This window comes from Anguilla rostrata, chromosome 2 (genome assembly GCF_018555375.3).
Source record: "Anguilla rostrata isolate EN2019 chromosome 2, ASM1855537v3, whole genome shotgun sequence".
Lineage (NCBI taxonomy): Eukaryota > Metazoa > Chordata > Actinopteri > Anguilliformes > Anguillidae > Anguilla > Anguilla rostrata.
The window spans coordinates 17,976,528-18,003,709 of record NC_057934.1 but is presented as its reverse complement, the minus strand read 5'-3'; the positions used below and the strand labels follow the sequence as shown (position 1 = coordinate 18,003,709).

Genomic DNA, 27,182 nt, shown 5'->3' with positions numbered 1-27,182 from the left:
GTGATTCCATCTACTGGTGCATATGAACAACACGCAAGCACGCAAATGGATGAACTCTCTCAACAATTTCTCTCTCTCTCTCTCTCTCACTCACACACACACACACACACAGCTGGATATCCAGATTTCAGCAGTGCTGCTAGTGACACTCAGCTCTCAGCATTATGGGGGGCAGGGACAGGAATCAAGAGGCCTCCTCCCCTCTCCCTACCACTTACAACTCACAGGTGGTGCTGAACACCAGCACTGCCACAGCAACGGGCCTGCAGGAACCAGAAACCCTGCCCCCACTAAAGGACGCTGCGCAGCACTTATCTGCTGACACAACCAGCTGCTTAAGCCTGCTGAACCTGTCAATCATTCTACCCTCCCGCTTCCACCAGGGGAGCCAAGGTGGGCGCATTCATTAGAACAAAGGGAAAGGGGGAGGGGCCTCTTTTCTCCGGTGCAGATCTCACACCTTCAGAGCAAATTAAAATCTTCAAAAAGAACAGCAGGTCCCCCCCCCCCCACCCCAAAAGGGGCCCTGCTGTTCACAAAGCCCCTGTGATCTCAGCTTTGGGCTCAAATTGCAAAGAATTGTGGGATAGCCTTAAATAGTGTCAATATTACAAGAAAAAAAAACCCATACTGGAACCGTTTCAATATCAGCAATTTTAGAAGCCAAAAGCCGACGTTCCTAAGTAGTAAAGCTTTGTCTGAAAAAAAGGCATTTTAAACAACTAAACTCACCATTAAAAATGACCCATTGTGTCTTTGTATATGAGTACTGATTGTTTTTTGCAGTAAGAGCCTTGGCCTGATTAAAGAAATTAAGAGCAAGACAACAAGTAAAAGCAAGGAACAATTTTAAATAAAAAACCATAATAGAATGGAATGGTTTTCAATTTCAAACAATTTGTGTAATATTCTTGTTAAATACAGATTCATGTATAACAAAAAATAATATTCCGCAGTGTTTAACTTATTAGCCAATGTAGGCTTGGCTGAAAGGAACCAAAACTCCTGAACTGGACACTCTACTTTTTTGCTTCCATTCTTATTCTTAGACAAACGTGAGAATGATTTCTCAGAATTCATCCAAAAAGTGCTTCATGTTACGATGTAAAACGTATCTCTGTGAGGAATAATTTCAGAATACAAACAGGGTTCAAGAAATGCAGTACCTATTAATATCAATAATTATCACTTTCCATATTTGTCATTTTATACATTCCAAACATTGTAAACCGAAATGCACCATAAGATACATTCAACGTGGTATACTGGAAATCACTCAAGGTGTAATTACATATCTGTAATATTACATATTTTAAAATTTCAAATATTTTCCTCAGTCCAGATATTACTTCCAGGAAATATACCACTTCCACGTTTCCCACTAAAGGAAGACGCTCCATTTACTTAAGCACATTCATCCCTGTTACTTTAACACCACGAAGACACCGTTACAAAAAAATAATCTTTTTACTGAAACAGGAAAACTGCAAACAGACATGTCACAAAATAGTGGGCACAAGAAAAGAAAAAAAAGACTGCGCTATGAGCACTTAAGATAGAGATTGTTTTAAAAAAGTAAAGAATCCAACACCAAGATGGTCTTTATGTTTCATCAGCAGTAATCAGACTAGTACCACAGGAGTCTGAAGATGTACTATATTGTAGAGGGGGAAGGCAATGGGTGTGTGGGGAGGAGGGGTGGGGTGGGTGCAGGAATGTTACTTTTGGGATTAGTACCTGGCTAGACCAAAAGGAATGACGAATGGGAGGGGATGGGATGGGGAGAGGGGTGGAAATGGTCCGAGACTGACAAGCTGAGGTTAAGTTTGTTTCATCCTTGCTCAAAGCTGGTCGAATTCTTTAATGTCCATGAGCTCCGCGTTGGTTTCATTTTTGTACAATCAGTGGCCTGTCCCTTCGGAGAGAAACGCAAGTGAAGACAGGAAGGATTCTACTTCTTCTTAGCATTGACGCTCTTGCAGACCCAGTTCATGCCTTCCTGAAATGGGTCACACACAATGAAAACAGGAACAGCGTTAGGGAAATCAGCAATGTGACCTCTCATGTTAAAAAAAAAAAAAAAAAAAAAAAAAAACACCTTCTGGATTCCAGGACCGGAAAGTCATACAGTCTATTTGGGGGGAGATCATAAACTTATACTTCTCTGCAGCAGCACACTCATTAAGTTGTTACAGATTTGCAAAAATAAAACACATTTAAGCTCAAAAGTGGTCTTCCAGCAAAGACACTGGGCGTCAGGGCATGGATGCACTCTGGCATTAAACCCTGACCATGTGAGAATCTCCTGCCCGGCAGACCCCTGGTATGTGAACAACAGCGGCCATAGTGCCACTAAGGGAGGGGCAGTTTTGGCTGTCAGGGTTGTCTCACCGCAAGCCAAAGGAAATACACTGCTGAGGCTGAGGCGAACGGGTTCTCACCGAACGCATTTCACCGCCTTTCGAATTTCTTCCCCGCCCACCACAAAAATGCTATTCGGTAGAGAAGGCCAACCTGGATGCCCTCTCCGGTCAGGGCGGAGCAGGATTGGATCTGCCACAGTCGGTCCCGGATGATGTGCAGGTTGAGGCCCTCGGCGATCTCGGAGGCCGGAGCCGCCGTCAGCAGGTCCTGCTTGTTGGCGAAGATCAGGACCGGGACGCCGCTTAGCTTCTCCTCGTCCAGCAGCTCGGCCAGCTCCTGGCAACCAGAGCGTGAGGGGAGGTGTGAACGTACAGAAACCGTGGTTCACACACAGAAGAACGCATGTGTACATGCATGAATGTGCAAACACACACACACACACACACACACAAAAAGTACTCTCTTTAAAATAAACTCAATGCCCTTTCTGTTTAAGATGGATGTGGACTTGTGGGAGATTTACATCCATTCATGTGTGAATGAGCTCTACATGACGTCTGAAGACAAAATAGTTTTCTTTTCATGAAATGGGTACAAAATCCATGTGAAACAAAAGAGTACCTGTCCAGTTTCATCAAACCTCTTTCGATCAGCACTGTCAATGACATAAATCTGAAATAAAGCACACAGTGAAGGTTTTGATCACAACCACAGGGAGGCAAAGCTAACAGAAATAACTGGGGAAGTAGTTACTGTGACACAAGTGCAGAGATGTGCTACTCACAAGCATGTCTGTGTTCTCAAAGTAGTTCCTCCAGTAGGGCCTGATCTTCCTCTGCCCTCCGATGTCCCAAACGTTCAGCTTGAAGCCCTGAGACTGAACACTCTTGATGTTAAAACCCTGCAAACAAACAGTCAAGAGGTGAGCAGAATGCGTGACCTTATCCCTCTGGCAGGGTTAAGGGTCGCCACTGTTCTCCATGCTGCTTCGGGCAACAACGTGCTGGTAAGTGTGCTTGATAACACGTCTCCTAGAAGCCTTCACATCTGGCAGAGCACAACACAAGACACATTTAGCTTCCTGTGCGAAAAACCAAAGTCCTCAGCTAAGGGAACGAATCACGTTCTTGTTTTAGCTCTAAGCGGTGATGTCACCTTCTCTAACGACTATACGCGACAAATAGGGACTCCCCCAGCCAGTCAAGCACCTGCAATCTGCCTACATCGGCACTGCAATATGCCCGTGACAGCTGTGTAGCTCAGCTGGTGGACCATGAAATAGTGAAAAGAAATATTGGCTGGCTGCAAAATTAGCCCTATGTAGCCCAGAAGCAGTGCAGCCCCTAAACTGACAAGGAATGCTGCATCTATCAATGGAGCTCAAATTTGCAACTGGGCATTGTAAATGAAGAAAAATGAGGGGAAAAATCTTCTGTGGGAAAAGAGAAAGAAAAGCACTCGATTCCTATGAGCCAGGCAAAAGAGTTGGACTGGAACGTGACTACAGTGGAATGGGATCTGATCCAGGGGGCGTATTTGTACTGCAAACTGCTTTGTGCAACAGAAAGGGAAACACACTCAGACCTGACCAGCCACCCAGGGTTGAATGCAGCTTTCCTATAAATACAACTAGAGCAAACGCTACTGTGGCTGTTCAGTGTGCCTGGTATTGTGCAGCAGTGTTCTTCAGAAGTACATAGACATTCATCAGATTTAAAGGTAAATAACTTATTCTTTCAATAATAACTAATAACTTTTTATCATTCCATTTGGCCAGGCAATCCCTGAGTGTTACTGAATAGCCAGGTCTACGTAGAGGGCCGAACACAAGAGTCAAGAATACACAGTTGTGCTGGACCTCGTGGCAGCCATTTTGTGTAATTTACAAGTCAAAAATCTCATTAATATTCCAGCCATCTTGTTCTATTTTATCTCCACATCATTCAGGCAACAGCTAATTAGACATGCGCTCATTCCCAGGTTTGGCACAGGGGATTTGGCGTGGTTCAGGCATTCATGAATCAATAAGAGGAATAACCTCCCCCCAACACAGACACACACAGACAGACACACACTCCCACAGTTATAACTCTCAGAGCAGTTCAGTAGCGTGAACCGCAGACTGCATGTCAGCTAGCATGCAGTAACCATGCTGCTGAGTTAGGCTACCCACGGAGGCAGATGACTGACTTACTGCGGAGGGGTGTATGGGTTGTTTGTGCCCTCCCTGCTCTCATTTTGGGTTGCGTGCAGCACCTGTGAGAGGGCGATGTGGTTGATTTCCCTAGAGACCAGCTGTTCGGGGACTATGTACTTTGCGCCTAAGTGTGCGCGCATGCGTTTGCACAAGTGAATGGGAGTGTACGGGCTGCACCTGTGTGGGGGTGATATGGCTGATGTCCTCAGATGCCAGCTGCTTTAGAAGGGTGGTCTTGCCGCCATTGTCCAGGCCCAGTAACAGGATGCGCACCTCCTGATCTGGGGAGCTCTTCAGCTTACGCAGGATGGACAACAGACCCTACGCCAGGCAAACCATTTACACACGTCACAAAGTGAACACTGGACATTTAACAATCCCCAATTTTACAAGCCCAAAGTCACATCGCTCCCTCTGTAGCTATCACTCGCAATCATATAGCCTACATCACTCTCACTGTAACCATCAGTCACCAGTGGGTGACAGGACTATTTGGGGACCCCCCTGCTTCCAAGAATTCAGCAATAAATGCCATTTCAGTTTCTGTAGCAGTAACAGTACATTTGTTATACAGAATAAATAGCTGCAAGATGGCAGCTGGTAGTGTGGAATTTTGGGGTTTTTTACGAAACAAAGGGGGATTCATAAATAAATTGTTTTAGACTGTTGTCATGCCTATGGGTTTTTGATGAAGACATAGTGTCACTTGGGATTGCGATTCGAATCCTGCCTGGAGACCGCGTTTATTTGATTTGTGTTTTAAGGGGTTGTAGACCAGTTCAGTCTGGGATCTCTGGCAGGTTTACTTCCCTTCTGCGAATGTGAATGCATTACTAAATGTGTGAAATGTTCCTATTCATTATTATATAAAGCAAATACACAATCCAGGAATATCAAAGTGTTTTGACCTTAATCTATTATTCCCGGTCGTAATTTCCCGGTTTCAGCAGACGTGTCATGCAGTTTTCGATAACAATTAAAATTTCACCTAAGGGAGTAGGAATGTCAATACATGGCTCCTTTTAAACCTAGAAGGAAATGATATCGACACCAGACTCATTAGTAACAGTGCCCCAACCCGCCTGGAATGGCCATGAACCCGCAGTGATATAGCTAATCCATCTTTCACTCTGGATGTCAACATCCATGAATCCAGGCCAGTTGTCTAGCTAGCTAGAAGGATATGGGGATTGTTATTAGGTTAAAAGAAACTAGTTAGCGAGTTACTGCAGCATGCAACAAGAAACGAAGCCTTCGTCAACGAAGCGAGGGTAAAATCAGCAGCAGCATCAAACTTAACGGGCCATAAACACAGGTAAGAACGAGATGAGATTTATCCTAAATTTAAATAACAAAATAGGTAATTAACACGAACGGATCCATTTATTTAAGAATTAAGATAGTACATTCAATAGTTAATACCCACTATGTGATCATACATCAACACATTTCGAAGGGACATTTCTTTTTTAGCCATCAAGAGAAATCCGAATGTTCTTTTCTCGCACCTAGCTAGCTAACGTTCATGATACCGTTATCTGGCTAATCTGTCTCATTAAGAGCTGCTACTGTTATCTGGGTACCTGAACATCGATCTATCTTTATGCATCGTAGTCGACAAAACGCAATAAACACATAACAGCTGGAAAGGATGCCAGAGGCATGACAATGTATCAAACAGTTAGCTAGCTAGCTAAATATAACAAAAGAACTCACCATCTCGGTTTATCTCCCAAAGACTTGAGACGCCGCGAAGGGTTACTAAGCGCCTGTGACGTATTACACAAATTGTGTACGTGCAGAATACGACAGGCGCAGTTTCTTAAGCACATGCTTTGATGACGTAAAATTTAATCTTTTCCATGAGGCATAGCACTGCATTAACAGCGTGCCGGAAGCTTGATTTTTGTTGTTTTGTACAGACCTACATTATATCATTATAGCGTCTTATTATTTTTAGTTTAGGAATAAAAGGTGCCACGTCGCACCACATGAATAGCTAACGTTGGGTAGCCAGCTAAACCTACTTGCCTGTGGTTGCACATTGACGTCTCACCGTTCATTTTTGTATCCTATACTACTAGAACTAGCCGCGACGTTGACAAGCCAGTTTACCATGTCTCAAACGTAAATCTAGGTAGCTATTGCTGTTAACTCTATCGTTGTTGCAGTGTTATCTATACTGTTTGCGTGGGGAATTTAAAACATATATGTATCGTACTCGATCAAGAAAGTGAAGTCAAATTAATTTTTATTGTCCCTACTGTCATTTTTGAGACCAGCGCGCTAACTCTGCATGTATAACTATATGGGGGCACATATTTGGTGGGGCAACACTAGGGGAGCAAACCCTTGTGTGTGATTGGAATAGGAAGTGCCACGTGCAGCTCCGCCCGCCCACGCTCTTGGAATATTACTCTTTGAACCATTTCATTTGTTCATCTACTTTGACTTCTCTCCTAACCAGATTTGCCAAAGGTAATGTATCTTGTTTATGATCTTGCTTCGAAATATGTTAGAATGTTGTCGTCCAATTTTTTTGTTTGAAAGCCGGGGATTCGAATACAGTGCCATATGCTTGCAGTATAACCTGCCTTGGTGGATGCATGGTATCTCGTGTCACTAGTTCCTTGCAGTAGTATACATCATCAGAATGTAAAATTAGTTTACTTTAACACCGTTGATCTTATCGCCTTCATTTCTGCATTTGCTACATCACAAGGTACGATATAGGGACAAGTGGTCTAGATTACGATTTCCTCCCAAGGGTACTGTAATGTTAAAGTTCACACACACGTTTGTCACCCCTTTTTGGTTGTGACTTGGAATAACCTGTTCTTACATCAGCAATATCAGGCCAGGAAATAGTGAAGAAGTGCATGTGTTATCTCCCAGTCTTTGGAAAAAAATATACGTCGGTATGAAGTTACTAATTGCGTACCTGTTTGTTCTAAACCAAATTTAGGCTACTCCATATGCAGCGTTCATTATACACTTACCTGGGATCATGCATAACAAATCACATGACACACAATGAGGCGCACAAAGGAAATTACACCAGCTCCAGAATACTCAGGAAATATGATTTATTAAAGTAAATACATTTTATTTATTGAGTGCCAACATACCATATGGAATTCCCTACTTAAAGAAAGGTTTATCGAACACAGCTATTGAATATCATTGTGGGGTCACAGCAAACTATTCTGTCGTTATTTTTTTCCTCCTTATCAAATCGGACTGATTATGGGTTTTACCTTAATGTTTTGGGTAGAAACCTGCAGATTTACACAAGTTTTGTGTTAATGAAAAAGCTACCTTCTCTCATTCTGTCTTACTAGACTGCAGGCCTCAGGGGTTAGCCAGTTCATTAACAAATTACCTAGACTTGTTTGAACCCATTTACAAGCTGTCACCCAAAGCCACGTCCCTCCCAAAACGTGCTCATGACTTCATGGTCCCAGTGTCCTTTTTAATTTCTCAGTCAGAAAGTTTACATTTTGTTCATACTGTGGTGAGCACAGTTTTTAAGGCCAGGGTAGATGTTGTCAGAACCAGAAACCTGGCCTCCCACACCATAAGTCAATGGCATTGCCACATAGATAAAAGGCCAGTCTCACTGAAGGACTCGGTGATTCAAGTTAACCGTGTTTGTACTTTGAATACATTTTTTTGCCAGTTTATGTTGATGTATGATTCCAGTAAGCTACAAACAGGTCTGGTTTGTTCTGGCACCAGCTTGTGTGTGTGCATGCATGTGTGTGTGTGTGTGTTTGTGTGTCTTTCTGATTGTAGGGCTGTAATCCATAGGATGTTCCCTTTGGCTAAAATACTTACTGGAAGCTCAGCCTTACAATAACATCTGGAGAATATACTGGGGAATGTGCAGGCCTTGCTATTTCACCAGCTGTGACATTAACCTGCAGAGTAAGAAAACCCTTGTCAAGGAGGCAGGCTGTGTCCTAGTGCAGTTAGAGTTAATTTATCCTTGAAAGGGTACAGAAATGAGAAAAAGCTATGTGAGAAATATGGGTGTAATGTAACCCGCTGTGAGCAGTCACAGGGTGAACATGTTGTTTGTTTTTTCTCAAACACACAGAGACGCACTGACTGACAAGCGACAAGCGCATTTCTGACTGTTCTAACAGAAGCCGCTCTCACCAGTTAAATATAAACCCTGTTAAGGTTTCGGCGACACGCAACCGTGTGTTCCCAACCAGCACAGACCTGTGTTTGCAGTTCCGCCGATTGATCACCACCTCGTTCCTCACAGCTTTTGAAACCTCTGCGCGTTCCGCATTTGCATGAGTGGCCCACCATTTAGCGGCAACAGCGGGAATGAGCCGACTGTGCAGCCGAAAAGAAAACGCGCAGTCCTGTCTGTCAGGTTTCGTGAGATGAGTCCTTGCATTCGAGAAAGGGCTCATTTGTGGATTTCACAGCACGTGTTAACTAATGGTGGGTGTTGCACACCTCCTGGGTGGCTTGGTCTCCACCTGTAACGTCAGCGTAGCCTGCAGTTGATTCGATCACAACATCTGGGATGCCTTTCAAAATAAAAGAGATTTTTTAAAAAGTGTCTCAGGAAACTATGAGTGCAGGGGCTTTCGTGAACGGGAGAGACTGAAAGACTTCCATCAACTGCCGCTCTTCACTGTGTAGGAGTTCAAACTGTCGGAGGCTGCATTTTTACCACATTAAAGCAGAAGAGAGCCTGGGAGAAGGCAAGCTGGAAAACCAAAGGCCTTTGTTTTTCAGTGTCAGTTTATTCGGCTATGTTCTGTATCTGAGATCCGTCTTTCTGGCCAGAAGTAGAAGGGGCGTGGTCTGTGAGACGCTGAGATGTGAGATGCTCTGTGAATGAATATCACTTGCGCTGTTTTCGTTGCGCCCCACAATAAAGGTCAAATGTGCAATATAGAACCGGGAGTCACTGCTTTCTGTCGAAGGCTAACAAACTGCTTGACAGCGCTGCCATTTTTGTGCCAGACCAGTTCAGAGGGGGGGTTCAGTCGTGTGGTCATGGGCTGTTTTCAAGATGTGGAATTTGTGATCTGGGAAACAGTTTCGTTTCATTACCGTATGCACCCAACTGAGCTGCTGAAATGGTTTTCTTGGAACTTCTTTCCAGGTGATAGGCAATTCAAGAACAAACAAGTGATTCGCACCCAAAGGTGAACTTAACGTCATTGATTTAGCCACGTACAAGGGGAAAAAAAACGAGCTCAGACATTTTGCTTGAGCCTTTTTTGTAGTGATGTGAAACGATGCTTACTTGTTCCTTCTTGATTACAAAATTATCAAGTTTTATTTTTAGCGCAGGCCACTTCTTTATTATTGATGTGAGAAGGGTAAATAAGGTCAGGGTTAACTGAGTTTAAACATTATTGACAGAGGCCTCTCTTTTGTGGTGCCCGGGCACTCAGGCATAAGCACATAGAAGACGCAGGTTTTCTCCAAGTCAGGATTGTTCCAGTTTCTTATGATTAGTTAGTGCTAAGCGCCAGGCCCATGGATGCTGTTTTCCTGTTTTCTAGTCTTGTCTCCTCATTATCTTAAAAGCTCCCTCAGAGTTGAAAGGAAGAATTTGAAAAACTTGAACAATAGGACCCCCACAAATTTAATAGCTGCGAGACAGTCTTAGACAGATCGCCTTTGTTTAAGATGAAAGTTTTTATTTGAGCTCCCTCAAAGTATTGTGGATGTAGCATGATGTCCGCCAATTTAAAATACTCTCAATTTAAAATGCTCATAAAACTCTGTCTTCGTACTGTAATTCTTTCTAGTTCTGCTTGGTGATTTTCCAGCTGTGTGTTTTAGCTGTGTGTGTGGAAAGAACTGAAACACCTTAATATTGCACCTTCAGCAGATATTTAAAAAACGTGTAGGCCTAAATGCAGTATGTTGGGAATCATAGCTGTGTGTGGCTCCTGATGGCATTGGCTCTTTCCTAAAGACAAGATGGGATGTGTGATGAATCAAAGCTGTGTGTGACACCTGATGGCATTTGCTCTTTCCTAAAGACAAGACGGGATGTGTGGTGAATCATAGCTGTTGTGTGGCTCCTGATTGGAATTCGCTCTTTTAGAAGACAAGACGGGATGTGTGGGGAATCATAGCTGTGTGTGGCTCCTGATGCCATTCGCTCTTTCCTAAAAGACAAGACAGGATGGCCCTGGGCAGCTTTGACATCGACGCCCCCCGCTGGGACCAGTCCACCTTCATGGGGCGGCTCAAGCACTTCTTCAACATCACCGACTGGCGCACTGCCCTGCTGCCCGACGCCAAGCTGGACGAGGCCAAGGCCCTGGTCGACAGTTGCAGGTATGGCTGGGGGGGTGGGGGTGGGGGGGTGGGGGGTGGGTGGAGTCGATTCACAAACGCAACAACACATTGGTTTGTCCATCTCAGGCTCCGTTCCGTGCTTGCACAGTAGGGTAAGAACGAGCTGGCAGGGATGTTCATTTTAAGATTTTGAGCCGATGTTGGAATGTTTTGCGGTTCCCAAGACAAAATATTTGCTTACTCGATCCCCTGTTTTCACTGAGGGTCAGGGGGTACTTTTTACTTGCCTTTTCTTTAACCTCAATTTGCAAACGTGACCCCAAATTATTCGGGAACGCCTCCTCTTGTCTCTCCCGTAGCTTTGAAAATGAATTCCCGTTCTGTTATTTGCGGTAATAATTTCCAGGGGATCATTATGGGGGTTGCTTATTAACCCGGGTGTCAGCGTTTGAAAATGAGTTGGAGGGGAGCTTGACTCCCTGGCCAGTGTGGGAGTATTGATAGCTGAGGACACGTTTATTAGTAACTTTTGGCCATGCTGTTCTTTGGCTGTGTTTGATCTCGCTGTTTGCGAAAACTTCCTGAACTGTGCCCTGTTTGCAGTGTAAATCAGCGCTAACCCCTCGCCGCGCTATGCGCGCATGCTGTGCGGGTCTGAAACAGTAGGCGTTCTGGACCTGATGCTGCTGGCCAAATGTTTGTGCAGCCCAGCTGCAAGGCTGGGCTTTTTAATTGCAGTAACAAGATTACGGTGCAATCTGGTACAAAAATTGCTATCCTGAAAATTTTTAAATCGAGCCATTTCTTGGCCAGCTGTGCGTCATTATATCATTAGTTCATGTCTAGAATCAGCCTAGAATCAACTTAAGACCTTAGCTTTTTTGTGCATGAATTAATGATATAAAGATACACAGCTGGCCAAGAAACAGCTGAGCAGCCAATTGTCCAATTGCAGTTGGTCCTCTAAAATGGGGGGAACTGTATGAAACTGTATCAAAAGGGCTAATTCCTACACAGATGACCCGATATGGATGTAAGTACTCTGAAATGAAAGCCGACGGTGTGGCTTTAACGTCATATCCATTGTTTTATTTCAAATCCAATGTGCCGGTGTGCAGAGCCAAAACCGAAAAAATTGTATCACTGTCCAGATACTTACGGACTGCGCCGTGTATGTAAACTGCTGCTGTTGTTAGCTGGGCAGAACGGTGATGTCATCGTGCTCATGGGATGAAGTCATCGATCTGATGAGATCACAACGGCGCCCTGTCAGAAAGACGGCAGTTCGCCTGCGTGCTGCCAATATCTCTGCGTTCCTCATCTGAGTGAGGATGGGGGGGGTCATGTGACCTGGCTTGTGATCCTCAGGGCGGGAACACTGCCCCCTGGCACCACCGAGGAGCAGCTGCACTACGCGAAGAAGCTGTACGACTCGGCCTTCCACCCCGACACGGGCGACCGCATGAACCTCATCGGCAGGATGTCCTTCCAGGTGCCTGGTGGAATGGCCATCACCGGCTTCATGCTGCAGTTCTACAGGTGAGCCGTCGCGCTTGTACAGGTTAGCTCACTCGGTGTTAGCAGGCTTCGGACTACTCTTCTATAGGCAAGTTTCGACAACTGCACTGCTTAGGTTGGGTTAGTTTAGCAGGCTCTGTACATCAGTTAGACAGGTAATCGTGCAGTCTTTGTGTTGCAGCTATATGGTAACCCGGAGTGACCACCACACACACTGTCTGGTTGTACAGTATGAGTTAGCTGTTAGAATGTTTATTGATCATATATTGATTGTATATTAGCTATTTCTGTGGTTCTCAAGACATAGGTGGCATCCTCGCATAATGGTTAGGCGACCGGCCTTGAAACTCCAAGGTCGTAAGTTCAATTCCCAGGTGAGGCACTCCTGCTGTACCCCTGAGCAAGGCACACAACCTGAATTTCTCCAGCTGTATAAATGCATCTTATGAAAAAGAGTGTACTGTGTAAGTCAATCTGGATAAGAGCGCCTGCTAAATGCCTAGAATGTGACTGTACTAAATATTTGATTAATGAATCCCCCCTTTTCACTCCCAGGCCCGAAACCCTTGTTATTTCTGTGTAAACAATGATTCACTGCAAAGAGATCTGCATTCACTCAACGTCTAAGTCAGAAAATGAATAATATGAGAGAGCTGTTAAGGCAGAGTTTTTATAGGCTGTCCTTCATGCATATTTATTCAAAAACTCTGAAATTCCCTTTTTTCCTTCATTTAGGAACAAAGTATTTGAATACTGCTTGAAGTAATGAAATCGTAATCCCTGGGTTTAATATTTGAATAATGGATTGAGGCTCCTTGTCCCCATTAGGATAGTGTTTCATGGTTCATCTGTACCAGGAAGCAGGAACCCAGCAACACAAAATGCCTCTGAACGCTGGGTAACATTCTGCTTAGATTCTCCTTTGGCTGTGAGAAAATGTTATGACCGGAACATTCTCCAAACAATCTTAGAACATATTTATTGTTCCAAACAAGCTCTGTCTGAATCACAGAAAAATGATTCAGGTAGAAACTTTATGGTAAATGTCCAATTGTTAGCATATTCCAAGTTTCACTGCCAGTTTCACTGAACTGAACACTGGTAACTTCCTAGATGATTGTTATCTTACACATTGGTCATTCGTGTGTATGGAAAAACTTAATGATATTCTAACAGTTTTTTAAATGATTTATTTCACTTAAATGTAACTTTCAAGAAATATCCTGGAAACCGGACAAATGTTTGTGTTTGGGGACATATACCGTAGCTGCCAACGAGTGTACCTAGAGAATTTTCTGGAAACGGCGTAAGCTGGGAGTTTGGGGGTGGGGATGTGGGCCTTGCAGAGCGGTGGTCTTGACTGAGTCGTCTCTCTCCCTGTGCGGTGCTTCTTGCAGGACGGTTCCAGCTGTGGTGTTCTGGCAGTGGGTCAACCAGTCCTTCAACGCCCTGGTCAATTACACCAACCGCAACGCTGCCTCTCCCATCACCCCCAAGTAAGACCCCCCCGCGAGCGTCACACACACTTCAGCTGGCCTTTCACTTCCTGTAGTCCTACGAGGAGGGGACTGACGGGCATAACCAAAAGGCTGGTTCTGATGTGCTCTGTTATGGTAATAGAGTGCCCTTTAGAGTGAGGCGAGGGGGAAGTCCCCTCAACTGCTACCAGTGTGCAGCGCCCACCTGAATGATGCATGTCGGCCATTTTCCACCCACCAGAACACTCACCACTGCGGAGGTGTAAAGGGAGGAAATTATTAAGTGACTGAAACATTTTTTCATAAGGCGCTGGCCTTGTTCTACCGTTTTTGGGTCTGAAAGACCTACGGGACATTGTGCTAAGCACTGTCAGGTGATCTCTCTTGATCTCGCTGTTTGCTCTCTCAGAACAATGTGACGTCAAGTTAGTCTACCTGTTCTTCGAACGCAGTTTTGCATAGTTCACCAGTGCTAGAGACTGCAGTGTGTACTCAAGATCATTTTTCTCTCTACTTCCCTGTCCTTCCCCTCTTCATATGTCCTCTGAGGAAGATGGCTGCCTTTCTGCCCTGAGTACAAAGTTAATGGTGTGAAGAATGTTAATAAAACATTTTTTTTTATGTTTGATATATATGACAGTGTAGATTTGGCTTGTGTTTTTGTTTGGTCATGATTACTTTCTATATTTTTCTTTTTCTTCCCCTTTCTCAGACAAATTGGGGTGGCATATGTAACAGCCACCAGCACTGCCCTGGCCACAGCTGTTGGACTGAACCTGTACACCAAGGTATAGCACGCCCACAGTCAGTGACCTCACACCAGGGTTCACTGAGTAATACCATATGAGTAATACAGAGAGCTGATCAGCTTCGACCGAGAATAATGCATTCTTCACTGGGGCTCAGGACTATTAATGGAACAGTTGACACACCTGCCCAGAATCCCCTTTCGAATGATCTTATTTACACAAACGCACCTTTTACAGGCAATTACAGCAGGTTTCACATAAAGATATTGAATAGAGTTTAACGTTTAACTGATGGCTCAGTTGTACCTAATTTAGTGAGAGCTGAGCTGGAATTGAAACCAGCCTTAAAGGTAGTAAAGTGACCGAGGATGACCAGCCCTGCCCCCTCCCTGTGTCCACAGAAAGCGCCCCCTCTGGTGGCTCGATGGGTTCCCTTTGCCGCTGTGGCTGCTGCCAACTGCGTCAACATCCCCATGATGAGGCAGCAGTGAGTTCCTTTTCGGGGGAAGAGAGGGGTGAGGGGAGGTGGGGTGTGTGTAGAGATGGGGTGGGGTAGTGGGAGTGATGCGAGTGTTATTGGGATTGTAGAGGGGTAGGATGGGGGTATAAGGAGGTAGGGGTTCAGAGGATGGAGGTCTAAGCAGATAGTAGAGGTAATATATGGAAGTGCAGATGGGTGTTGGGAGGGGTGGGTGGCGTTTGGGGAAGGAAGATGGTACTGATTGGAGGTGAGGGGGTTGTAAAGGGGGAGGTGTGTACTCCTGTCAGAGAGACCACCCTGAAACTCCTACCCCAGGGTCAGAGTGCATTGGTGTGAGAGGAGAAACCGAGTTGGTGGGGGGGCCTATTCCAGCTGGTGCCACTGTATATAACCCCGCCCTCCCTTTCCACTCTCTCCCCCTCCCTCAGGGAGATCCTCAGTGGCATTGCTGTCACAGACGAGAACGGGAACAAGCTGGGGCACTCCCGGGTGAGTGCCACACGCTCTGGGGGAGGGTCTAACGCTGCTCAGCCTGGCCAGGCATCGGTTAATTAGTGTCTATACGACTGTCTGAAAGCACAGAAACCTTCACTGCAATGTGTGGCCATTTTAATCAAGAGCCTATCTGTCCTAACACGGTGCTTCTTCTGTGTACTGTGTTTCCTCCCATCTAACTCTCTCTGCCCTTCTCTCCCTCTCACTTTCTCTTTTTCTATCTCTTGCTGTCTCTCTACCTCCCTCCCCATTCTCCCTCTTGAACACTGTCCCACTCTTTATACTTTTTCGTACTCCATCTTCCTCTCTGTAACCATCTCTCCCACTGTCTCTCTCTCCCTCCCTCCCTCCCTCCCTCCTGCAGAGAGCAGCTGTGAAGGGCATCACACAGGTGGTCATCTCTCGCGTAACCATGGCAGCCCCAGGCATGAGTGAGTGTTGAGCGCAGCCGCAACCGTGCAGACAGAGGGGTCAGCAGGCCGGAGAGGAGGCGCACGGAGCATTCTGGGAGTGAACTCCCATCCCCCAGCTCCTCTCTCAGCTCTGCCCAAGTCCACTGAAGACATTATGGCCCCCACTACCTCATTCGTTTATTGCTTGGGCTTTGGATTGTGACGGATAGCACATCCTCATTCGCTGAGCTTTCGTTTGCCATAAGTTGCACATTATCTTTATTTCTGTTCATTCATTTGGTATATGTTCTTGTCCAGAGAGACCTGCAAGGCAGTGGTATTAACATATGTTACATGCATAGGAATAACAACAACAACAAAAAACATAGCAATAATGGCACTGCTGATATATTTCCTTACAATTACCTTAAGAGCAAAATAACTACTGTACATCATGCTACCCAAAATGCAGCACCTAATCACTGTTAAAGGCAACATTATCCTATGTAAAACAGTAATAATTACATATGATTGCAGCATTACTTTACATAAGACACTAATAATGATTTATAAGTGCGACATTACCTTATGCAAGACCTTAATAGTGATTTATAAGTCCATCCTTACTGTATATAGGACACTAATTATGATTTATAAGTACAATATTATCTTATTTATGAGGCCTCATATTCCACTGTTTGGTGCAAAATATGATTCCTAGATGGTGCCAAATAACCATCAAGAAGAGTAAGAATAATCAAGGTCATTGACATAAAAAGAGAATATGTTCTCAGTCTGGTAAAATGAATACCTGGTTAAATAAATTGATTTTAATTAACTATCTTGCATCCTCCTGTCAAGACTTATAGCGATGAACAGTGATTTGACCGGGTTCTACGGTAGGTGCAGGATTCCTTTTACCAGTGGTACAGTGAGTGAATCGCCACTGAATCTGTGTTTGCACAGAAGCAAAATATTTTCTACCAACGTGAGTGTTATTTCAAGTGAAGTGACACAGAAGCACTTTGAAACGCAGCACGGGCCGCTCTAAATCTGTGGAAATCGCTTTTGCGAATTTAAAACCGTTGTTGAACCCTCGTAACTGCAGCATCCTCTGTCCATTCGGCAGAGCGTAGATTAGCTTTCTTTCAAAATGGGTCCTGCCGGCTACTGCTTCTTTTCACTCCACAGTGAACCGGCTGGGCCGCGCAGTTATCGCGTAATTCGAGCTCACTTAACGCACATCTGCTGTGGCCAGACCGCGGACTCCCCTGTTTTCCGAGCCTCCATCAGATAAACCACGTCTTCAATACGCAAGACGGTTTCGCGAGACACGGGAGAAAGCAAAAAAAAAAAAAGGTCCATCAGCGTCAGTCAGATTTTTTAGCAGTATGTTTATGTTGGATGAAGAGATTGCCACCCACGTGTTGTTTGGCGCCGAGTAGATGTTATGTGTTCTGCTGACACCCCCTCTATCTCGCGCGGGGGACTTCAGTTATGCGGTCTCTGTTTGTAGAGACCGTGACGGAGGGACTCTCGAGACCGCGGCTCGCTGTGATTCGAGCTCATTTGCCTGATGAATGGAATCCTCCCAGGCTTCCTCCCCGTGATACACGGTCATTATTCTTCCTCTCTTTCTTTATTTCAGTCATCCTGCCCATTATAATGCAGAGACTGGAGAGATACAAATGGATGCAGGTGAGTCCGCTGCCGTTTGCGCAATAAAGAAGGGAAACCCTATCAGTGTGTTTTGCTAAATGACTTTTCACTTGAACTCTCAGTGGAAGGGATGTGAAGTAGAATAAAGAGGCATGCAGGGAAAGAAAGAAGGGGAGAGAGACGGGAAGAAATCAATTGCTTTGATAACACTGTTTTTATGGTGTTTCCAATAAAGTGAATTTGAGAGAGGGTGAGGGAGGCTTACCCATCTTTCCCCCCTTTTTTGTGGGGGGGGGGGGGGTATTGTCACCAATGCAATTCAACACATTAGCAACACAAGTTCACGAGTCCTGCAAGTAAAGAATATTTGAATTTGAGAGAAAGAGGGATATCATTAATCAAATCATGCCAATGAGGCAAATGTGAGAGACGGAGTGTGCAGCGAGAAGAGGGAGGGAGACAGACAGAGAGACAGCTGGTCTCAGGGGAGTAAGGACTTGGATCAATATGAGCCTCATCCGAAGCTCATCAGTCAGACTGCTCTCCACGGTGCCGTCTGCAGCATTGATCACGTCTGTGGCTGAAAACGGCCTCAATACGAGGGCATCATCGCCTCTCTAACACTGCACAGACTACAGCACTGTCTCTCCTCTGATACAGCCATAGTGATTTATGCACTCCCGCCCACTAATACAGCTCCATTCGCTAGCATAGCCTCTGCTGCAGCCCTGCCCACTAATACAGCTCCATTCGCTAGCATGGCAGCTAGCACAGCCCTGCCCAATTAATACAGCTCCATTCACTAGCATAGCCTCTAGCACAGCCCTGCCCAATTAATACAGCTCCATTCGCTAGCATGGCAGCTAGCACAGTCCTGCCCAATTAATACAGCTCCATTCGCTAGCATGGCAGCTAGCACAGCCCTGCCCAATTAATACAGCTCCATTCGCTAGCATAGCCTCTAGCACAGCCCTGTCCAATTAATACAGCTCCATTCACTAGCATAGCCTGTAGCACAGCCCTGTCCAATTAATACAGCTCCATTCACTAGCATAGCCTGTAGCACAGCCCTGCCCAATTAATACAGCTCCATTCACTAGCATAGCCTGTAGCACAGCCCTGCCCAATTAATACAGCTCCATTCACTAGCATAGCCTGTAGCACAGCCCTGCCCAATTAATACAGCTCCATTCACTAGCATAGCCTGTAGCATAGCCCTGCCCAATTAATACAGCTCCATTCACTAGCATAGCCTGTAGCACAGCCCTGTCCAATTAATACAGCTCCATTCACTAGCATAGCCTGTAGCACAGCCCTGCCCAATTAATACAGCTCCATTCACTAGCATAGCCTCTAGCACAGCCCTGCCCATTTAATACAGCTCCATTCACTAGCATAGCCTGTAGCACAGCCCTGCCCAATTAATACAGCTCCATTCACTAGCATAGCCTGTAGCATAGCCCTGCCCAATTAATACAGCTCCATTCACTAGCATAGCCTGTAGCACAGCCCTGCCCAATTAATACAGCTCCATTCACTAGCATAGCCTGTAGCACAGCCCTGCCCAATTAATACAGCTCCATTCACTAGCATAGCCTCTAGCACAGCCCTGCCCAATTAATACAGCTCCATTCACTAGCATAGCCTGTAGCACAGCCCTGCCCAATTAATACAGCTCCATTCACTAGCATAGCCTGTAGCACAGCTCTTACCAGTAACACAGCTCCATTGATTAGCACACCTTGCCCACTAACACATCTCCGTTCACTAGCACACCCTGACCACTTACATTGCTGCATACAGTGGCATAGCCCAATCCAAGAACTCCCCCGTCCACTAACACAGTGCTGTCCTGTCCTGTAATGCAGCTATTAGTCTTGTAACACAAACCTTAATGGAACGTTGGAGATATTTTTTAAGCTGTAGTCAAGATGCAATAACTTTGGCTATTCAGACTTGGATAAAGAATGTAAGACATTTTGAAGCTTTAAAACCATTTAATTTTTCTGTGTATATCTGCTTTGTTTTAGAGAATAACATTTCTCCATGGACCATTGCAAGTGATGATGGTGGGAGTCTTGTAAGTAAAGACTGCTGTCTTTGTCATTTTAAATGTCATCGTCAGGCTGTTTTCTGCTGCTGGCTACACAAGTAGGTTGACGAGGACCAGGAAACCAGAAGGGGAAAGAAAGCTTAAAAGTTCTTGCAAGAATTTCCCATTTTTAAGGGCTACGGGTCAAAGGTTATGGGTCTACTGTTAAGAGGAGCCATTGTGTGTGTGGTTAACAGCACCCTTATAGGGACTTTATCCACAGAGCAGGGCCTAGCTGTATTGTCTCCATTTGTGTGAAGAGTATGAACCCCTTTACATCCTCTTTTGTTCTTCCTGCTTCCCATTTCTGGCTTAAAAAAACACAAATTCTTATTTTGCAGCCTCGTCTTCATGGTGCCTGCTGCCTGCTCTCTATTTCCCCAGAGATGGTAAGAATCACAAACTCTTTGCTTAATTTTTTACATGGTGGAGCATTCTTCTTCCTCGACACAGGTTAAAATACTCTCTCTCCCCCCCGCCCCTCCACCCCTCTACCTCCACCCACTCTGGTTTTTCCAGCTCGATGGCCGTCGCTAATCTGGAGCCTGAGCTAAGGAATTCCATCGTCTCCCAGTATGGCGAAGGCATCCGCTATGTCTACTTCAACAAGGGTCTATGAACTCCTCTCTTCAGGCTTCAATACCTGGCAGGATGTGTGGGATATGTCCCTTTTGTTACTGGAGCAAATGGTAGCAGGGTCCTATAATGGGGCCAATCAAAATGGACGCGTATTGGGGGAGGGGCTGTCACACAAAAGCTTCTGCTTTGATTCAGCATTGTCAGGGCACTGAAAATACGTACAGGTAAAGGGGTTTTGGGATACACCAAGCACACACTGAGAACAGTGCTGTTCAGGGCTGGTTAAAAATGCTTGCTGTGTCCAGAAACCAAGAATATGGTTGTTAATGATTTTTGAATCTTGTACGAAAGGTTTAAAATGAATTTATATCAGGAATATTAAATTAGTCAACCAAGTACGTTTAGTTTTTTAGAGACCCTGGGTGCCTTTAAAATTTTCTTGTTTTATAATGTATGCTGCATGTCTTTGTGCGTTACAGTTGTGAGGAAAGCCATTATAAGCTCATCTAATGCCACTTTTGTGTAGAATCAGGAGTGGTTGAGCTGCTGTGTTTATTGTATATTGGCAGCTGCTATTGCCATGTCATTGCCAAGGAAATAATTGGGGGCAACTCAGTGTTTAAAATGGATCCGGCCAGACGGTGCGGTCTCACATGCTCCCCCTAGAGGCCGCGTTTGGTTCCTGCCGACTGATCACAAAGTGCTTAAGAGGATCAGATATTTGCCTTGGATTACGTAATGCTGAAATCAAACACTTTCCCAGATCTCATAATGGATCATGCTGATATATGCAAGAAAATGACCTCTTTCTTCCCTTCCAAGAATTCCAATTATATAACCTGAGGAACTGTGTACAATTTATGTGACCTACCAATGAAAATTAAAGGTGAGGCTCCTGCTGGAGTACACAATGACCTCATGTGCAGCCATGGAAACGGCCTACTAGATGGATGAGCCGTCAGTGGTTGTGACAACACGGTGCTGCTAGAAGACAGGCCTCACCTGTTTAAACATAATATAATCCCTGGTTAAGGTAGGGGCCTGGTAGAGGGGAACACCTCCTGTATCCCTGACACAGGCATCACAGGACTACTGCAGTGCTCTTCAGATGGGGGGTGGTGGCAGAAGACAAAAATAAAAACTAGTCTCATTATCAGCCAACTGAAAGAGGGTCTTGGGGTGTTTGTGACATCACAAAGCAGATTATTGGAATATCTGACTTTATGGGGATGAAAGATCACACCACATGAGGTTACTTCCTTCAGGACGTGACATAACCTCTACCAAGTGTGCTTGCCGTGTCTACGGATCAAAGTGTAACTGTAAGCCCTTCCTGTGAAGGTTAAGTGAATTTAAAAAAATAAGTTTGAAAACAGCACCAAATTTTATTCACATAATGTATATAAATGTACAAGATTGGCCTCCTGCTACCCATCACCCAATACCCATCACCCAAACCTACCCCCCACCCACCAATCCCTTACATCTGTGCTGTACCCTTATCTGAAACCACAAAGGAGCTCAATAATGAACATGCTCTCCTTTGACTATGCTGTTACAGTAAAAAAAATAAAAACAAAGGCATGCAAAACATATATGTACATACACACACAGCTGAAGTTGCACAGTAGCAACAAAATGGAGACTGTCCTTTACATTGCTACTAAAGAGCAGAACAGTGACCATCTTGTGTGCTATCTGCTCAGCCTATAAAGATTTCATTTTTTCTCTTTAACTGCAGCTGAAAATGGACTTTGCACTCCAAATTGTAAAATGTGTTAAAATGTACAGGAAAATGTTTTTAAAAATGTAAACCACTTGATCAGAGGTGCTTGGCTTCAACTAGAAAAACAACCATCACTTCAATTTTTCCTTCACTGAAGACCTTCAGCATTCCATGGCGTGGCTTGAGCTGCATGTTAAATAAGAAATGTATTATTATTACAAACACACACCCACACACAACTTACCGAAAAATGAATCCTAATAACAAAACTTCCAAACTGGATTCTAAACTAAATAATCTAGCATACATCCTATTTCAATAATTTCCTGCCATGTTCTGCACATATGGGTAGCATTAAAAAATCATAAGAGTAATCTGAGACATACCTTGGAGACATCAGTCAGAGCTTCTGCTTCTTCGCTGGCTTGATGGGGATGATGTCATCATCAATCTCTTCCAAATCCTCTGATACCTCAGAGTCTGAATCATCCTCAAAGGCTGGGGAAGGGGAGGAGGTAGTGGTAAGGGAAATCAAAGGTACCTTGCTGCCATTCTCCTGCCTTGTGCATTTACCATAGTCATAAAGCAGCACTGTGAAGGGTTTAACATCCCCTACCAAATCTGAATAATTCATACCCCGTCTCCCAGTGTTTTAACTGAAGCTTGGGAAGGTGACCTCGTGCACATCATTAGTGAAGTCAAATCATGCTTTGGCCCCAGTCTGCAGCTGTATTTACACCAACGCTGAACTGAGATAAAACGTCTACATACCTCACTCAAAGGCACGGTCTCTTTAAACCACAGCTTTACAGGACTGCTGTGAGATCTGGCTGCCAAAACCGGTGTGGTTTTGGAATTGTACTGTAATGCAATTCAAAAAATGCATCCAAGACCCAACTTGCACACCACCACCCGAGGTTGTGAGGGCCTTACATGCGAAGGAGACACTGTTTAGGAGACACTCAAAAGAGGATAACCTGGTGGACTCCCTCTCCTGGGTGACAGATATCTAATGCGCTAATGTCTTCGGATTCGATTTCAGACGTTAAGGTGAATATTCCCCAGTATGGTTTCACCGACACAAGCAAATTGTACAAATGCATGGTGCCTTGAACATATGTTATCCGGTCTCCACCACTGTGGTTAAACATGTAGTTTATTATTTTTACATTTAATTTTTAAATATAGGACAAGAGCTATAGAGTTATCAGATATAGATACAGCCTACATTAAATTTAGCTATTCTTTTCCCTGCTGTACTTTGCATACAGAGTCAGTTTTGTAATTTAAAAGATTTACGTAAATGGGTACATTCTTTGGATCTAGCCTATATATTATGTCTTTGTTTGTAATTCTGGCAGCAATATAACCTCAGTTATGGCTGATTATTCCTAAATACTCAGCAGTAGCTGTTCCACAGTCACACAATGTTTTGAGAAATCCTTAGCATTTTTTCAATTCTCAATAAAGAGAGATATTTTGAAACTGTATGTGTGCAAGCTTCTGTCCTTTAATGGTTGTAAAGTGATGAATCAAATCAAAGTCTAGAAACACTGTATTCTTCCAATGCACTTAATGTCAACAGGCTTTGGAAGGGTTAGGCAACACAGTGTGCAGACTACAGTATTTGTGACCAATCCTTCAAAGGACATTCACTGGATATGCCGTTGTCCATCTGTATGGAGAAAGTACAGATATAATGGTTCTGATTTATAAATGATAAAATAAACATTTTTTGGCTAGACCAAGAACCGCAGTATTTTACATCTCAGTCATTTGGTCCTAAAAAATTGGTACTAGCATAATACTAGCAGTTGGCTAGTGTTGCCCACAGAGGAAAGGGTTTCACTCAATAGCAGTGGGAATGGTCAAAAAATGACTGGGTATTCTAAACTGGGAGGATTGCTTTAGAGGACAAGAACTGGTGTCCACACATTTTGCTGTTGTCTTACATAAATGTTGCGTACATGTCAATAAGTGAAAACAGTTCAACGCAGTGTTGAACAGTGTGAATGCAAACTTGTCTTTGAAACAACAGGCAATGGTGGCTGCTGAGCTGAAAATTGACAACGCTGAAAACTTCCCCTTAAACTGATTATTGGTCTCAACCTGTTTTTAATCATTCCCCTTAACAACAAACCCATTACAATAAAATATCTTAAAATACTCAATATCCTCAGATAGTTCTCCTCAATTAGGCTATTAAGATAGATAAATATCTATATAAAGAAATTAAAAATATTTTTATTTGCATCACAAAATTGTGCATTATTTAAAATTGTGAATACATTTACTCGTAATTCTCTGACACTTAACATTATATTAATGGAAAAGATTTGCAATGCACAGCTTTTGTAATTTAAACAATCCTGAAGTGCAAGTTTTTTTAGATAGGAGGTTGTGCTGAGAACTAACATGGTAGGCTAGTTAACAGAGTGGTGCAACTTTTTAAATTAAGTGTAGTGATTAAAAATGATTTTTGTACATTTAATTTATTGTTTAATCTCCCTAATGCGTGGAGAAAGAAGTGCACTTGTTAATCAAGGAGAATTCATGAAAACAGGTTGAGACAATGATCAGTTTAAAGAGAAGTTTACCAACCAATCTATTTTCAACTCAGCAGCTGACACTGATAACAACCAGTGCTGGATCCTATATGTGGATAGTGTAACAAGGTCTGCAACAAAAACACGTTTCACCTGAATCATTCTACCATCATCAGGTCCTTTTCTGCAAGTTTGCCACACTATGAGTCATAGTGTGAGATAAGTGTACCCCCTGTCCCCCAACCCACTAGGGGGCGCTGGCAATCTCACCAATGAGATGAAGCCCGCTCACACAGACGGGTCCCGTTCCAGACTTGAGCCTGAAAGTCACAGGGGCCTTCACCTCAAACTCCCCCATGCTCACCTGCCAGAAAAATGAATGACTGCATAAGGACAAAGAACACAGACGTCAGGGAGGATTCTGTCCCCAAACATCAGCGCGAGTGCAGCTACCATGGGCAGGCAGGAAACGTGAAGGTTGGCCACCGGCACAGAGACTTTCTTCCCCCGGTGATTCAGGGCTGTCACCTCCACTACGTTGCTCTCTTCTTTTGCTCCAGTTCCCAGACAGACCTGCAAAAGGGTGACAGTGATTGTAAGAAATGTTACCTCTACCAAGATTATCACGCATAGGTATTGTCCGATTTATGAATGTGGCATGTTGTTACCTTTATTTTTAAGCAGTAAGTGGTGTGACATACAGATATAAACATTACAGAATGTGTATGATGGAAAATGTATTATTTGCTGTTGTCCATATGTGTTTAGCAGACACACTCCTCCTGGGTGACGAGCTGACATACACTACATGGCCAAAAGTATGTGGACACCTGACGTTCACCATCTCATCCAGAATTATGGATTAATCCATCCACTCTTCTGGGAAGGCTTTTTACAAGATGTTGGAGCATTGCCGCCTGGATTTGCTTCCATTCAGCCAGAAGAGCATTAGTGAGGTATCATTAGGATTTGCCTTCACTGAAACAAAGCTCAACAGCTCCAGACCAAGGGGTGCCCAGATACGTTTGGTCATATAAAGTAGTAACATCAACAAACATGGGTATTACCTTGCTTAAAGTACAACAAATATAATTTTACTACTGACTTTACAATTTTCCATTTCAGAAGGGTATTACAGTCCCCAAATAATTTCATCTACCACAAGGCCAAAAATCTGAGGATGGACAAGAGTAAAGAAAATCATTTCCAATCACTTTCATCACAACTGAATATTCACTGACCTGAATATTCATTGACCTGAGTATTACTCAGCTCAAATCTAAGTTTGAGCAGAGTAATAACTAGGCTAAATTTTCTAATAACCATGCCAGAAACTACTTAGCTACATTACTGTATTATTAATCTAATTGGAAGACTTACAGAACCTCATATTAACACATTAGCTATCCATTCATGCAGCTCGACAACTGTAGTCACTGAGGTCAGGAACTGTGCTTCATAAAACACCAGTGGCCCCAGAGATAAAAAGTATCTCTGGGGCCACTAGTATATGACTTTATTGATGAACATTCTCCTCCTCTATCAGTTGTAAAAGAGTACACAGACTCCTCATGGGCTGATGGCATACAGAAGTGATGAAAAATACGCAAAGAATAATATCCTGCTGAGGGTGCAAGCCAATCTTAGAGAAAGGCTTATCAAACAACACATTACACCTTATTAGGACGCTATAATTGCTTTGTGTAGGTAATACGGTTAGCTAGCAAAAAATTAAGTACCCACCGTCCGGATATCCAAATAATGTTCTACATTTTCATCTTCGTCTCCTTGAAACGTGTAGAACGGGACTTGGGAGGACAACTCACAACCTAGTACCAAACAAATAACACGTTTAATCCTTCAACTGAAAACATTTATATGATATCTCTCACACGAAATAACCAATTTGTGATATTTTATATAACATGGATACCCACGTGGCTAAGCAATCGTTACATTTACGAACGACAAGACGTAGCAAGATCCCACGTGTGCCGCCTCTGGCTAAATAAGCTAACGCTAGTTAGAATCGTAACTTTACAGAACATTCGTTTGCGGGGGAAAACTTACTGAAAAAATAGCTTTCCATTCTTGTTCGACCTACCCTCCCACTCCCCGACGATTCGTCCTCCATGAACGCCATTTCAACAGTTAATTTAGAAAAATGTAAATTTAGCTAGCTATGCAGCTAGCTGTTTTCGTTGTGCTGTCGACAATCAATGAAGAAAGCTGCCGCGTCGCAGAAAGTATTTCGTCAGAATGTTAGGCACTAGGGGAACGTCACTAAATGACATTGTTTGCAGATGTTTATTGTTGATCCATACGCTTTTTAAAATAAAATCAATTAAGCTAAACAGCGATGTAAATACGAGAAACACTTGTTCTTAGATAATTCCACGGGACGTACAATAGACGTAAGAGATGCTAAGTTGTATATCCACAATTTAAGTTTTGCTGAACTCGAACCGGTCCCTAACATAAGTAACATTCTATGACTGACATTAATATTGGTTTTATGTTCCGATTAACACACACGTACTTTTGTGTAAAGACGATCTTGATCTCACTGTAAAAACAATATTCTGCCGTGAAACAGACCTCGGCCTAGGCCTATATCATAA

At 43.8% G+C, this 27,182-nt stretch overlaps 3 protein-coding genes across 6 annotated transcripts; 1 reads left to right on the top strand and 2 right to left on the bottom strand.

The window, feature by feature from the left end:
* Nucleotides 1-831: 831 nt before the first annotated feature.
* Nucleotides 832-6,415, bottom strand: arl3b (ADP ribosylation factor like GTPase 3b). Of its 2 annotated transcripts, XM_064320939.1 has the most exons (6): nucleotides 6,278-6,415; nucleotides 4,739-4,882; nucleotides 3,149-3,265; nucleotides 2,986-3,036; nucleotides 2,515-2,700; nucleotides 832-1,999 (listed from the first exon to the last, which is right to left on the bottom strand). In XM_064320939.1, the coding sequence occupies exons 1-6, from the start codon at nucleotides 6,278-6,280 to the stop codon at nucleotides 1,952-1,954; spliced, it is 549 nt and encodes a 182-aa protein (XP_064177009.1). In that variant the 5' UTR covers nucleotides 6,281-6,415; the 3' UTR covers nucleotides 832-1,951. The 2 variants fall into 2 exon arrangements, with proteins under 2 accessions (XP_064177009.1, XP_064177010.1); XM_064320940.1 differs by lacking the exons at nucleotides 4,739-4,882; nucleotides 6,278-6,415 and adding an exon at nucleotides 4,559-4,664.
* sfxn2 (sideroflexin 2) lies at nucleotides 5,602-22,295 on the top strand. Of its 2 annotated transcripts, none has more exons than XM_064320938.1 (12): nucleotides 5,602-5,876; nucleotides 10,721-10,885; nucleotides 12,215-12,385; nucleotides 13,762-13,860; nucleotides 14,555-14,630; nucleotides 14,993-15,078; nucleotides 15,501-15,561; nucleotides 15,932-15,998; nucleotides 17,608-17,657; nucleotides 19,649-19,698; nucleotides 20,052-20,099; nucleotides 20,230-22,295. In XM_064320938.1, exons 2-12 carry the CDS (start codon nucleotides 10,731-10,733, stop codon nucleotides 20,327-20,329), a joined length of 963 nt encoding a protein of 320 aa, XP_064177008.1. In that variant the 5' UTR covers nucleotides 5,602-5,876; nucleotides 10,721-10,730; the 3' UTR covers nucleotides 20,330-22,295. The 2 variants fall into 2 exon arrangements, with proteins under 2 accessions (XP_064177008.1, XP_064177007.1); XM_064320937.1 differs by lacking the exon at nucleotides 5,602-5,876 and adding an exon at nucleotides 6,442-7,039.
* On the bottom strand, nucleotides 21,651-26,824 carry npm3 (nucleophosmin/nucleoplasmin, 3). Of its 2 annotated transcripts, XM_064320942.1 has the most exons (6): nucleotides 26,632-26,816; nucleotides 26,305-26,390; nucleotides 25,015-25,134; nucleotides 24,832-24,925; nucleotides 22,402-22,513; nucleotides 21,651-22,201 (listed from the first exon to the last, which is right to left on the bottom strand). In XM_064320942.1, the coding sequence occupies exons 1-5, from the start codon at nucleotides 26,702-26,704 to the stop codon at nucleotides 22,416-22,418; spliced, it is 471 nt and encodes a 156-aa protein (XP_064177012.1). In that variant the 5' UTR covers nucleotides 26,705-26,816; the 3' UTR covers nucleotides 21,651-22,201; nucleotides 22,402-22,415. The 2 variants fall into 2 exon arrangements, with proteins under 2 accessions (XP_064177012.1, XP_064177013.1); XM_064320943.1 differs by lacking the exons at nucleotides 21,651-22,201; nucleotides 22,402-22,513 and adding an exon at nucleotides 22,523-22,876 and having other exon boundaries at nucleotides 26,632-26,824.
* Nucleotides 26,825-27,182: the final 358 nt, after the last annotated feature.

Excerpts from the sequence above, each read along its gene's own strand:
- arl3b (XM_064320939.1), bottom strand. Across the intron at positions 3,266-4,738 it reads GCCATATCACCCCCACACAG|GGTTTTAACATCAAGAGTGT; the intron begins GTGCAGCCCGTA and ends GTTTGTTTGCAG. Across the intron at positions 2,701-2,985 it reads GGTTTGATGAAACTGGACAG|GAGCTGGCCGAGCTGCTGGA; the intron begins GTACTCTTTTGT and ends TCTGGTTGCCAG.
- sfxn2 (XM_064320938.1), top strand. The coding sequence starts at position 10,731 with ATGGCCCTGGGCAGCTTTGACATCGACGCCCCCCGCTGGGACCAGTCC. Across the intron at positions 13,861-14,554 it reads GCCTCTCCCATCACCCCCAA|ACAAATTGGGGTGGCATATG; the intron begins GTAAGACCCCCC and ends CCCCTTTCTCAG. Across the intron at positions 15,999-17,607 it reads CATGGCAGCCCCAGGCATGA|TCATCCTGCCCATTATAATG; the intron begins GTGAGTGTTGAG and ends TCTTTATTTCAG.
- npm3 (XM_064320942.1), bottom strand. The coding sequence starts at position 26,704 with ATGGCGTTCATGGAGGACGAATCGTCGGGGAGTGGGAGGGTAGGTCGA. Across the intron at positions 26,391-26,631 it reads AATGGAAAGCTATTTTTTCA|GTTGTGAGTTGTCCTCCCAA; the intron begins GTAAGTTTTCCC and ends GTTTGGTACTAG. Across the intron at positions 25,135-26,304 it reads ATTATTTGGATATCCGGACG|GTCTGTCTGGGAACTGGAGC; the intron begins GTGGGTACTTAA and ends ACCCTTTTGCAG.